This window comes from Marmota flaviventris, chromosome 14, assembly GCF_047511675.1.
Source record: "Marmota flaviventris isolate mMarFla1 chromosome 14, mMarFla1.hap1, whole genome shotgun sequence".
Lineage (NCBI taxonomy): Eukaryota > Metazoa > Chordata > Mammalia > Rodentia > Sciuridae > Marmota > Marmota flaviventris.
This window is the reverse complement of record NC_092511.1, coordinates 87795065-87809386: the sequence shown is the minus strand read 5'-3', so window position 1 is coordinate 87809386 and position 14322 is coordinate 87795065. Positions and strand designations below refer to the sequence as shown.

Genomic DNA, 14322 nt, shown 5'->3' with positions numbered 1-14322 from the left:
CCTTGTGGGAACCTCTGTCCTTGAGCCAGGTCTGTATGTCCCATCTAGGGCACTAGATGTGGGAGGGGGTTCTTGGCTCCCTGGCTTCATTGGTGGCTGGGAGCAGACATGGAAAGAGGTTTTGGGGGGACTCTCAAGCCCCACCTCCTTCAGCATGGTCTCCCTGGCCCTCCGGCACACTGTGAGCTTTCTTCTTTGTTGAGATTTTCTTAGTTCCCCTCTGTCTCAACCCAGTACCAGGTCCTGGGTTATCTAATAATCTGTACTGTTCTCTCACTTTCTCTATTCTCTCTCTCTCTCTCTCTCTCTCTCTGTGTGTGTGTGTGTGTGTGTGTACTGTCTCCCTCCTGCTGGAATCATTGGCTCCTCTGGGGCACAGATGGGACCATGCATGTCTTTCTGACCACTGTGCATGACACTTAGCACCCTGTGGAGCAGGCCCAAGGGCGTGTATATGTGAATTAATGATTGAATGATTTGATGGTGGGGATGAGTACAAAGGGCCATTTCAATAAGGCAGAGGTAGAGGTATCATCCTGGGGACCTTTCTTCTCTGAATGGTTTCTGAGTGGTTTCTGTCCTTGCCCCTACCTTAGGAGAGCAAGAAGAAGACAGTCCATGCAAAATACTGCAACAATTTCATCCACGCTGCCTGGAAGGATGGGAGCTTGGTCCACGTCAACATCACCAAGGAGAAGTTCAGGTGGTACAGTGACAGAGTCCACACAGTGCTGGCCAGGATCCGGAGGAGGTTGGTGTGTTCCCAGGAGGTTCACAAGTTCAAAGCCAGCCTCAGCAACTTAGTGAGACCCTGTGTCTAAATAAAATATATAAAAGGGCTGAGGATGTGGCTCAGTGGTTAAGAGCCTCTGGCTTCAATCCCTGGTACCAAAAAAAAGAAAGAAAGAAAAAAAAAAAGATGAAGTAGCCATTAAACATTGTTAAGTCGAGGTGGCTTGTCCCCTGGTTCATGATGGCCTTGCTGACAGCAAGGGGACATCTGTGGATTCCAGTTCCATCCTGCCTTGGTGCCAGTGCAGGTTCTTATGAAGACCAGAGGTGTGGTTCACAGTGGTCATGCTTTGAGTCGCTGCAGGAGGCTATGCCCTGAGTTTGGGGGCCACAGGTATATTGCATACCACATTTCCCTTGCCTTCGACTCTTGAATGTTCTCTTTCAAAAGCATTTCATTGTACCTGTTGCAACATTGGGCAATCTTAGAAAGCAGTTGAAATGTGTATATAAAAATCAACTAAAAGTAACTTCCTGTCATCCCTCTCGGTGTGGGTGGGTTCTTAAAATCTGATGGTGTTCATGCTGCAGCCCCAGGGGGGAGCCCCCGGGAGGATGATCTGCCTGAATGCCTTCACCTCCCAGGGAACAGGGGATAGTGTTAGACCCCGAAGACCAAATGCATTTAGACGCGTGGGATCTGAGATCTGAGGGAGCTGGATTGTAATCTCAGCTCTGCCACTTGCTGTGTGACCCTAGAGGAGTTAGTTAATGTCTTCGGGTATCAGGTTCCTCATTTATCAAGTGGGGACAGTAATGCCATTCATAAATTTGTTCTATGGATTAGTTAAGATGCTAAATCTAATGAGTTTTAACTAGTACCAGCCCGCAATAGCCACTTGAACACGAGATGCCTCCCTCCTCCTGAGCTTTCTGTTAGGCACCCTTAGGCTGCAGGCACCCACCTACCGGGCCTTCACCCGCAGAGTGCAGCCTTTCAAAACCCAGGCCGTGGTGGATCACTCCTACCCAGCAGCCCCATGTCTGCAGCTGCCTCTGCTCAGGGTCTAGAGCTGACTCCCTGCGGGGAGTAGCCTGAGCTGCAGATCTGGGAGGGACACCACCAGGGCCTCTGGGTCCCTTTGTCCTTCTCCTCCCCACAGATGTCAAGGATTGTCGGGAAGTTCTTTCTTCCTCTACTTTCTGGAAGACATTGTGAAGACTGGGTATCGTCTTCCTTGTACATGTTTGGCAGAATTTGCTTCTGAAGCCGTCTGAGCCGGAAGTTTTCTTCTTTGTGAGAAGGTTTTAAACGAGGCATTCGATTTCTTTCTTTTTTTTTTTTTTAGAGCTGAGTAACACTGAGTTTTTACTATTTTATTTTTCACATCCTTTATATCGATGTAACAGCACTTCCTTTTGGTTGTCAGCCAAGATGATGGGAATCATTTTGCAATGATAACAAGAGAAAAGAGGGAAAATGAGAAGGAAGAAAGCAGTGCCAATCCACACTACGACAGTACAGAGTCATGAGGCTTGCTGCCAACACAGCTGGGGAGCAGTCCAGCCAGGACCAGCACACAAATCTAAGCATGGCACCTGGCTCAGCCACTCACAGATCTGTGACTTGAGATCAGAGACATCCCTCCCTGAGCTTCAGCTGCCCAAGCATAAAAGTTCCTATTCCATAGGGCCATCTGGGGGGGGCAACTAAGATCATGTGCCTAAGCACTCATACTACTGACACATAATATAGTCAGCCCTCAGTCAGGAGATTGGTTGCAGTACCCACCATGGAGACCAAAATTCACAAATGCACAAGTTCCTTACATAAGATGCGTAGTATTTACATATAACCTATGCACGCCACATGGACCTGATGTTGACAACTGAGGTCACTTTGTTTTCTAATATGCCCGGCTGAAGGTTATCCATTTTATTGATCTTTTCAAAGAACCAGCTTTTTGTTTTCACTGATTTTATGTGTATCTATACACAACCACACACACATATGTACACACATATACACACATACATATACACATAAAACATATAAAATTATATGTAATATAAAATATAACATGTATTATAACATATATTATGTAGTATTGTATCATGTATAATATATAATATATTGTGTATAATATTTCATTGAATTCTACTCTTTATGATTTCCTTTTTTCTCATTGAGTTTATTTCTTAAAATAGATTCTTAGGTCCCTGATATAAGACCTTTATTTCTTTATTACTTACAGAACAAGTTTTTGATTTTATAAATCTCCCTCTGGATACTTCTGTAGTTGCTGCTCATGGATTTTGATATGTTGTATTTCATTTTCTTTTCTTTTCTTTTCTTTTTTTTTTTTTGTAGTGGGATTGAATCCAGGGCTCTTAACCACTGAGCCACATCCACAGCCCTTTTTATTTTTATTTTATATATATTTTTTGAGACAGGGTCTTGCTAAGTTGCTGAGGCTGGCTTTGAAACTCGTGATCCTCCTGCCTCAGCCTCCCGAGCTGCTGGGATGTACTTCATTTTGAGTCTCTTCAGAATGTTTGCTAATTTCTCCTGTCATTACTTCTTTGGCCAACGGGGTATTTACAAATGTGTTGTTTACTTTCCAAACCTTTGTGAATTTTCCTTATATATATTTTTTTGTTATTGATTTCCATATTAATTTCATTGTAGATAGAGAAATACTGTATGATTTCGACTCTTATACATTTATTGGGAGCTGTTTTGGTGAGCTGGAATATGAAAAAAAAGTTTCTGCTTCTGTTGGGTGGAGTGTGCTGTAAACATCACCCAACTGGAGCTGGGCAGCTATGTTGTTCAAGGGATTCCATATTGTACTGATCTTCTCTTTGTTCTATAAATTATTGAGAAAACAGGGTTGAAATCTCCAGCTGTAATTTCAGATTCACCCACTCCTTTCATTTCTGTCCACACTTTCCCTACCTTGAAGCTCTGTTAACGGGCCTAGCATCTTGAGGATTGTTAAATTCTTTTGGATTGAACCCGGGGTCACTTAACCACTGAGCCACATCCCCGGCCCTTTTTTATATTTTATGTAGAGACAGGGTCTGGCTGAGCTGCTTAGAGCCTCACTGAGTTGCTGTGTTAGACCAGGACGCAAGAAAAGACCACTGACTCCAATTAAAATCAAATTAAAGCAAGCTTATTATTTCGACCGGCTGGGCTGCCTCTCCCTCCCCAAACAGCGGGAACTAGACAGCACCCCAGCTTTCTGCAGCCCAGCTTTATAGCCCAGAAAGTTACACAAAGGGATTACAGATAACAGAACTTTGACGAGCATCACACTAATGGTAGTTTACATTTTTTGCTGGCCCCAACATCAGAATTTATGAGGACCATTAGAGCCTCAAAGAGGGTCGTTGTCTGGCCAGGGAAGGCCAATATTTATGAGGTGTCACTAAAGTTTCAGAGAGGGCTGCTCTCTGGTCAGAGAGCCAGGCATGGGTGAGTTCAAGGCACGGGCAGGCATTCCGAGCAGATTCAGAATTTGCAGTAATTTATAGTAAAGCCAAAATTATATTTTCATGGCTTTGTGGCGAGATTGCTCCCAATTTTAAGAAAAGATCAGGTTGGGTCTATCAGCTGAGTCTGACTTTGAACTTGTGATCCTCCTGTCTCAGCCTCCTGAGCTGCTGGGATTACAGGCATGTACCACTTCACTTACTTCAGCTTGCTTTTGATTATTGTCTACATAGTTTATCTTCTTCCTTTTCCTTTACCTTTAACTGTCTGTCTTATGTTTACCTGGGTTTCTTGTAGACAGAATATGTATGAATATCGTTTTTAAATAAGTCTGGAAAGTTTTGCCTTTGAACTGGAGTGTTGTGATCATTTACATTTAATATGATTAGTGATTTGGTTGGATTTAAATCAGGCATCTTGCTGTTTATTTAATGTTTATCCCTTCTCCTCTTCTTCTTCTTCTTCTTTTTTTCCCTTTCTTTTGTTTATTTTTTATGGTTCCATTTTTATCTCCACTATTATCTTACTAACCCCATCTCTTTGTTTTGATACATATAAATAGTTGGCATTTACAATACAATATGCATTCTTAATTTATCACAGTCTGTCTTCAGATAACATCACACTACTTCATGTATAAGAATCTTGCAACTTTCACTTACCTCTTCTTTAATTCTTTTTTTCTTCCCGGTGCTGGGGATTGAACCCAGGGCCTCACACTCGCCAGGCAAGAGCTCTACCCCTGAGCTACATCCTCAGCCCCTTCTCTACTTTACTTCTGCACATGCCATAAACCCCACAATGCTTTACAAATGGCCCACTGTCTTCTAACTGGATTAAATACCAGAATACACATATTTTACATTTATCCACATACTTGGATATTTCTGTTGCTCTGTTTTCCTTCCTTTGGATCCAGAATCCGCTTGGCATCATTTTATTTCTTCCTGAAGGAATTCCATTAGCACATTTCCTGGAGTGTGAGTAATGAATCTTCTGCTAGTGGTGAGTTGTCTCAGCTGTTTAAGTCTGAAAAACTCTCAGATTTACCTTTACATTTTGAAAGACATTTTTGCTAAGTATAGACTTCTAGCTTTAAAATTTTATCTTTTGACACTTTAAAGATCCCCCCTCTCTTGTCTCCTGGCTTGGCTCGCATGATTTATGATTAGAAGGCTCTTGCTATTCTCGGGTCTCTTCCTCTCCATGTAAAGTGTACTTTTCTGTCGCTGGCTGCTTATGTGATTTTTCTCTTTGTCACTGGATTTCATCAGTTTTGTTATGATGTACTCTGGCGTGATTTTCTTCATGTCCCTTTTCTTTGGGTTATTTGATCCTCTTGGGTCTGTAGATATATCATTTCAATCGAAATCAGAAGCATTTTGACCATATTTCTTCTTTTGTTTTTAATTGCTTTTATTTTTTAAATACATGACAGCGGAATGCATTACAATTCTTATTACACGTATAGAGCACGATTTGTATATAAAGTATGTTCACACCAATTCATGTCTTCATACATGTACTTTGTATAATGATGTCCATCACATTCCACCATCATTGCTAACCCCCTGGCCCCTCCCTTCCCCTCCCACCCCTCTGCCCTATCTAGCGTTCATCTATTCCTCCCATGCTCTCCATCCCTATCCCACTATGGGTCAGTCACCTTATATCATAGAAAACATTCAGCATTTGTTTTTGGGGGGATTGGCTACCTTCACTTAGCATTATCTTCTCCTACTGCATCCATTTACCTGCAAATGCCAGGATTTTATTCTCTTTTATTGCTAAGTAATATTCCATTGAGTATATATGCCACATTTTTTAATATTTATTTTTTAGTTGTAGTTGGACACAACACCTTTATTTCACTTGTTTATTTTTGCATATGGTGCTGAGGATCGAACCCAGAGTCTCGAACGTGTGAGGCGAGTGCTCTACCACTGAGCCACAATCCCAGCCCCTATGCCACATTTTTTAATCCATTCATCTATTGAAGGGCATTTAGGTTGGTTCCACAGTTTAGCTATTGTGAATTGTGCTGCTATAAACATTGATGTGGCTGTGTCCCTGTAGTATGCTGTTTTTAACTCCTTTGGGTAGAGATTGAGGAGTGGGATAGCTGGGTCAAATGGTGGTTCCATTCCAAGTTTTCCAAGGAATCTCCATACTGCTTTCCATATTGGCTGCACCAATTTGCAGTCTCACCAGCAATGTATGAGTGTGCCTTTTCCCCCACATCCTCACCAACACTTATTGTTGTTTGTCTTCATAATGGCTGCCTTTATGACTGGAGTGAGGTAGTATCTTAGAGTAGTTTTGATTTGCATTTCTCTAATTGCCAGAGATAATGAACATTTTTCCATATATTTGTTGATTGAATATCATCTTCTGAGCAGTGTCTGTTCATGTCCTTGGCCCATTTATTGATTGATTTGTTTTTTTGGTGTTTAGCTTTTTGAGTTCTTTATATACCCTAGAGATTAGCGCTGTGTCTGATGTGTGAGGGGTAAAAATTTGCTTCCAAGATGTAGGCTCTCTGTTCACCTCACAGATTGTTTCTTTTGCTGAGAAGAAACTTTTTAGTTTGAGTCCATCCCATTTATTGATTCTTGGTTTTAATTCTTGTGCTATAGGAGTCTTATTAAGGAAGTTGGGGCCTAATCCCACATGATGGATATTAGGGCCTACTTTTTCTTCTATTAGATGCAGGGTCTCTGGTTTAATGCCTAGGTCCTTGATCCACTTTGAGTTGAGTTTTGTGTATGGTGAGAGATAGGGGTTTAATTTCATTTTGTTGCATATGGATTTCCAGTTTTCCCAGCACCATTTGTTGAAGAGACTATCTTTTCTCCAATGTATGTCCTCTATTCTGTGCCATTGGTCTACCAGTCTGTTTTGGTGCCAACACCATGCTGTTTTTGTTACTATTGCTCTGTAGTATAGTTTAAGGTCTGGTATAGTGATGCCACCTGCTACACTCTTCCTGCTAAGGATTGCTTTAGCTATTCTGGGTTCTCTGATTTTTTCCAGATGAATTTCATGATTGCTTTTTCTATTTCTATGAGGAATGCCATTAGGATTTTGATTGGAATTGCATTAAATCTGTATAGTTCTTTTGGTAGTATGGTCATTTTAATAATATTAATTCTGCCTATCCAAGAGCAAGGTAGATCTTTCCATCTTATAAGGTCTTCTTTGATTTCTTTCTTTAGGATTCTGTAGTTTTCATTGTATAGACCTTTCACCTCTTTCATTAAGTTGATTCCTAAGTATTTTATTTTATTTTTTGATTCTAAAATGGGGTAGTTTTCCTCATTTCCCTCTCAGAGGATTTGTCACTGATATACAGAAATGCATTTGATTTATGATTTTAAAACCTGCTACTTTGCTGAATTAATTTACTAGTTCTAGAAGTTTTCTGGTGGAGCTTTTTGGGTCTTCTAGGTATAAAATCATATTGCCATCAAATAGTGCTAATTTAAGTTCTTCTTTTCCTATACGTATCCCTTTAATTTCTTTTGTCTAATTGCTCTGGCTAGTGTTTCAAGGACTATGTTAAATAGAAGTGAGGAAAGAGGGTATCCCTGTCTTGTTCCAGTTTTTAGAGGGAATGCCTTCAATTTTTCTCCATTTAGAATGATGTTGGCCTGGGGCTTAGCGTAGATAGCCTTTATGATGTTGAGATATGTTCCTGTTATCCCTAGTTTTTCTAGTGTTTTGAACATGAAGGGGTGCTGTATTTTGTCAAATGCTTTTTCTGCATCTATTGAGATGATCGTATGATTCTCATCTTTGAGTCTATTGATGTGATGAATTACGTTTGTTGATTTCCTTATGTTGAACCAACCTTGCATCCCTGGGATGAATCCCACTTGATCATGGGGCATAATCTTTTTGATATGTTTTTGTATTCAATTTGCCAGAATTTTATTGAGAATTTTTGCATCTATGTTCATTAGAGATATTGGTCTAAAGTTTTCTTTCTTTGATGTTTCTTTGCTTGGTTTTGGTATCAGGGTGATATTGGCCTCATAGAATGAGTTTGGAAGTGCTGCCTCTTTTTTTATTTCCTGAAATAAATTGAAGTGCATTGGTATTAGTTCTTCTTTAAAGGTCTTGTAGAACTCGGCTGTGTAACCATCTGTTCTTGGGCTTTTCTTGGTTGGTAGGCTTCTGATGGCGTCTTCTATTTCATCACTTGATATTGGTCTGCTTAAATTGTGTATATCTTCCTGATTCAATCTGGGCAAGTCGTATGAGTTAAGAAATTCGTCAATGCCTTCAATATCTTCTATATTATTGGAGTATAAGTTTTCAAAATACTTTCTAATTATCCTCTGTATTTCTGTAGTGTTTATTGTGATATTACCTTTTTCATCATGTATGCTGGTAATTTGAGTTCTCTCTCTCCCTCTCTTCATTAGCATAGCTAAGAGTCTATCAATTTTTCTTATTTTTTCAAAGAACCAACTTTTTGTTTTGCCAATTTTTTCAATTGTTTGTTTTGGTTTGGTTTCATTGATTTCAGCTCTAATTTTAATTATTTCTTGCCTTCTATTGCTTTTGATGTTGATTTGTTCTTCTTTTTCTAGGGCTTTGAGAGGTAAAGTAGGTCATTTATTTGTTGACTTTTTCTTCTTTTAAGGAATGAACTCCATGTAATGAACTTTCCTCTTAGAACTGCTTTCATAGTGTCCCAGAGATTTCGATATGTTGTGTCTATGTTCTCATTTACCTCTAAGAATTTTTTAATCTCCTCTTTGATGTCTTCTGTAACTTATTGTTCATTCACTAGCATATTTTTTAGTCGCCAGGTGTTGGAGTAATTTTTATTTTTTATTTTGTCATTGATTTCCAATTTCAATCCATTATGGTCTGATAAAATACATGGTAGTATCTCTACTTTTTTGTATTTGCTAAGAGTTGTTTTGTGGCATAGTATGTGGTCTATTTTAGAGATGGATCCATGTGCTGCTAAGAAGAAAGTATATTTGCTTGATGCAGGTGAAAACATTCTATATATGTCAGTTAAGTCTAAGTTATTGATCTTATTATTGAGTTCTATAGTTTCTTTATTCAACTTTTGTTTTGAATATCTATCCAGTGGTGAGAGAGGTGTGTTAAAGTAACCCATGATTATTGTGTTGTGATCAATTTGACTCATGAACTTGGAAGAATTTGTTTGATGAACATAGCTACACCATTGTTTGGAGCATGTATACTTATGATTGTCATGTCTTGTTGGTGTATGGTTCCCTTGAGCAGTATGTAATGTCCATTTTATCCCTTTTGATTGACTTTGGCTTGAAATCTACTTTATTTCATACAAGAATGGAAACCCCTGCTTGCTTCCGCCGTCCATGTGAATGGTATGATTTGTCCCAACCTTTCACCTTCAGTCTGTGTATGTCTTTTCTTATCAGATGAGTCTCCTGGAGGCAGCATATTGTTGGGTCTTTTTTAATCCAATCTGCTGGCCTATATCTTTTGATTGGTGAGTTTAAGCTATTCAGGGTTACTATTGAGACATGGTTTGTATTCCCAGCCATAATTGTTTATTATTGTTATTTAACTTGACTTGGTTGACTTGGTGTATTTTCTCCTTTGAATAGTTTTTCATTTAGTGTACTACCTTCCTCTGCTGATTTTCATTGTTGTTTTTTGTTTCCTCTTCATGGAATATTTTTCCAAGAATGTTTTATAGTGTTGGTTTTCTTTCTTTTTTTAAAATTTTTATTTATTTTTATTTTTTAAAAATTTTTATTGTTGGTTGTTCAAAACATTACATAGTTCTTGACAAATCATATTTCACACTTTGATTCAAGTGGGTTATGAACTCCCATTTTTACCCCGTATACAGATTGCAGCATCACATCGGTTACACATCCACTGTTTTACATATTGCCATACTAGTGTCTGTTGTATTCTGCTGCCTTTCCTATCCTCTACTATCCCCCATCCCCTCCCCTCCCATCTTCTCTCTCTACCCCATCTACTGTAATTCATTTCTCCCCCTTGTTTTTTTTCCCCCCACTTCCTCTTGTATGTAATTTTGTATAACCATGAGGGTCTCCTTCCATTTCCATGCAATTTCCCTTCTCTTTCCTTTTCCCTCCCACCTCTCACCCCTGTTTAATGTTAATCTTCTTCTCATGCTCTTCCTCCCAACTCTGTTCTTAGTTACTCTCCTTATATCAAAGAAAACATTTGGCATTTGTTTTTTAGGGATTGGCTAGCTTCACTTAACATAATCTGTTCTAATGCCATCCATTTCCCTGCAAATTCTATGATTTTGTCATTTTTTAATGCAGAGTAATATTCCATTGTGTATAACTGCCACATTTTTTTTATCCATTCGTCTATTGAAGGGCATCTAGGTTGGTTCCACAGTCTTGCTATTGTGAATTGTGCTGCTATGAACATCGATGTAGCAGTGTCCCTGTAGCATGCTCTTTTTAGGTCTTTAGGGAATAGACCGAGAAGGGGAATAGCTGGGTCAAATGGTGGTTCCATTCCCAGCTTTCCAAGAAATCTCCATACTGCTTTCCAAATTGGCTGCACCAATTTGCAGTCCCACCAGCAGTGTACAAGTGTACCCTTTTCCCCACATCCTTGCCAGCACTTGTTGTTGTTTGACTTCATAATGGCTGCCAATCTTACTGGAGTGAGATGGTATCTTAGGGTGGTTTTGATTTTTCTAGCTATACATTCTTTTAACTTTTGTTTATCATGGAAGGTTTTTATTTCATCTTCAAGCCTAAAGCTTAATTTTGATGGATACAAGATTCTTGGTTGGCACCCATTTTCTTTCAGAGCTTGATATATGTTATGTTGTTCCAGGATCTTCTAGCTTTTAGGGTCTGTGTTGAAAAATCTGCCGTTATCCTACTTGGTTTTCCCCTATATGTAATCTGATTTCTTTCTCTTGTGGCTTTTAAAATTCTCTCCTTATTCTGTGTATTGGGCATTTTCATTATAATGTGCCTTGGTGTAGATCAGTTGTGATTTTGTACATTCGGCATCCTGTAGGCTTCTTGAATTTGGATTTCTAATTCATTCTTCATGTTTGGAAAGTTTTCTTATACTATTTCATTGAATAAATTGTTCATTCCTTTGGTTTGGACCTCTATGTCTTCCTCTATCCCAATAACTCTTAAATTTGGTCTTTTTATGCTATCCATATTTCTTGAATGTTCTGCTCATGGTTTCTTACCATTATCACTGTGTGGTCTATGTTCTTTTCAAGATTATATATTTTGTCTTCATTGTCTCATGTCCTATCTTCCAAGTGGTCTACTGTGTTGGTGATGCTTTCATTTGAGCTTTTAATTTGGTTTATTGTTTCTTTCATTTCAAGGATTTCTGTTTTTTTTTTTTTTTAATTTTGTTTTTAGAACCTCTATCTCCCTGTTGAGGTGATCGTTTGCTTCCTGGATTTGTTTATATAGCTCCTTGTCGAAATGATCTTTCACTGTCTGTTTTTGCTCTCTTATATCTTCCTTGAGTTTACAGAACATTTTAACCATGTACATCCTGAACTCCTTCTGTCATTTCTTCTGCTGTGGCTGCCAATGATTCTAATGATGTGGTGTCTTGATTTGTTTGGGGCACTTTCTTCCCTTGTCTTTTCATGTTGCTTGTGTGTCTTCCTTTTCAGCTCTGTGGGTCTGGGTTGTTATTGTTTTTACCCTATAGGTTTGTAGTGCTCTTGTAGGGTTCCAAGACCTCTCCTTTGTGGGGAAGGACAATGTTAACAGATCCCAATATCAACAATATTCCACCTATGAACAGTTTGTTGTTATTAAGACATTTACAGTTTAGTCTCAATGTACAGAAATGTTGGATTCAATTATTATCGAAGATATAATCAGTAGTTTTGTAAAAAGGTTTACAGTTTGTGATGGTGGACAATAAACTGGGGGTAGGGCATAGGACGATATGTTGAGAGGTAGGATGTGAGGACATAGAATTAATATATATTAGGAATGTGAAGGAGAAATCTAATGAAGAGGGTTCTTAGCAAGAGAATAGACAGGAAGTAATTCAGGGTAGACAAGTACATGGGAAGACAGTAGAGTACATAAAACAAATACACATGTGTATTTAGAAAAATACAGATGTTAAAACAGTAAAATTTGGAGGGGGAAAGAAAAATGAAAGAATAAAAAGGAAAAGAAAAAAAGGGGCATATACAACACCTCTATATTATATTATTCAGATGACTCAGTCCTCAAAGTCCTATTTCATGCAAAGTTCTTGGTTTCACATATGTTGGGGATGTGAGGGCTGAAGGATAGAGGGGTAGAAGAGAACAAACAAACAAAAAACTTGAAGGGAGACGCCAGGGTTGTAGCTAGCTTTAGAAATCCGTATCTTTCCTGCTTCTCATCCAGTAGGTGGGGTCGTCTGTTGTAAGCTGGTGTCTCTGCCCTCTGGATGGTGGAGGTAACCAGGGTGGGAAGACTGGTCCTGGCGCAGGGTGCCTGGATGCTAGGAGTGGCACCCGCCAATCCCTGCAGAAAGACTGCACCTCACTTGTCTCTTTTTGGGACCGCTCGCTCCTATGACCTGAGCGCCCTGCACTATTTCCCTCTCTTGTCTGGAGATTTCCCAGTTCCTGGTCTCTCCCTCTCCCCTAGCAGTCAGTTCCCAATTGAGGACACTCTCACCCTGGGGCTCCCATGGGTGGTTCCCAGGTCGCACTGCACACCTGTGTTGGGCACCTACTATGTTGGGTTTCCGCTGCTGGGGATGGGGGGAGGTTGGAAACCTGGTACCTGGCCGCTGGAGATCTGATCTGGGAGTGGCCCCCACCTAATACAGAGAGACTGTTGAGTCAAGATGGTGGTGATCTGCTTTCAGTGCCTGGGTGTCTGGTGGGGTGGGAGGAGCCTGGTGAGGTGGGAGGAGCCTGGTGAGGTGGGGGGAGCCTGGTGAGGTGGGGGGAGCCTGGTGAGGTGGGGGGAGCCTGGTGAGGTGGGGAGAGCGGGCGATGGCATTATGCTGTGGGTAGGTAGCAGCTGAGTGACTTGTGTGGGAGTGGAGTGAAGTCTTGGCGACCTGCAGATGTGTTCATGGGTGATTCTGCTAGGATGCTTGCGGAGCCTTGTGTGGGCTGGAACTTCAGGCTTTGGGTCCTGCTCGAATGCTGAGGCCCTGAGCCTTGCGCGGGGTCACAGAACTGGTGATTTCTATAGAGAACAGCTGGACAGGGTCCTCTAACACTCTCAGAGATGGAGTATTCCAACTAGGCGAGATCTGCGGGCGCGGCAGCCCAGGGCGCAGGGCAGCTCACTCCCTTCCTGCTGCCATGTTTTCTCTAAGCTCTTGACTATATTTTCTTCAAATATTTTTTTCTCCTTATCCTGTCCTTCACAGACTCTAATGTTGTATATTGGCCTCAGAGGCTCTAATTACATATATCTTAGGTGCCTAGATATTGTTCTATGGGCCATTTATTCTCTGTGAAAGTGTTAAAATCTTTTTTTCTTGGTTGCATTTCAAATTATTCCTATGGCTATTTCTTTGAAAAAATCTTTCCCTGATCTTTTCTTCTCCGACTTTTAATGTATTGTTAATATTTTGCTGCATATTTTTCATTTCAGATATTGTGTCCCTCTGGAAATTCCACTTGGATCTTTTTTATGTCTTCCATTTCTCTATTTCTGTTCCTACTTCTCCTTCTTGAACACATGAATTACATCTCTAATGGCGTGTAGCCAATTCCATTGGGTATGTTCTTTTGGGGTCTGTTTCTATTGATCACTTTTTCTTCTATCATGAATCATATATTCCTGTTTCTCTGTTCTGTTAATTTTTTATTGGATACCCGAAATTTTGAATTAAACCTTGTTGGGAGCTGGATTTCACGAGTTTGTTATTGTTTGTTTGTTTTGTTTTGTTTCTTGGTACCAGGGATTGAACCCAGGGATGCTTAACCACTGAGCCACATCCCTAGCCCTTTTTATTTTTTATTTTGAGACAGTCTCCCTTAATTGCTTAGGGCCTTGCTAATTTGCTGAGGCTGGTTTTGATCCTCCTGCCTCAACCTCCCGAGTCACAGAGATTACAGGAGAGCGCCACAGTGC

General features: G+C 40.1%; 1 protein-coding gene across 5 annotated transcripts in view; it reads left to right on the top strand.

Annotated features, from left to right (window-relative positions):
• Positions 1-14322, top strand: part of Vwa3b (von Willebrand factor A domain containing 3B) — a 191529-nt gene that overhangs the window by 79875 nt on the left and 97332 nt on the right. For all 5 annotated transcript variants that reach the window (XM_071601860.1, XM_071601861.1, XM_027950669.2 and 2 more), the window contains one exon: positions 597-751. In XM_071601860.1, the coding sequence (XP_071457961.1) occupies positions 597-751 (155 nt within the window). The remainder of the gene's footprint in view (positions 1-596; positions 752-14322) is intronic.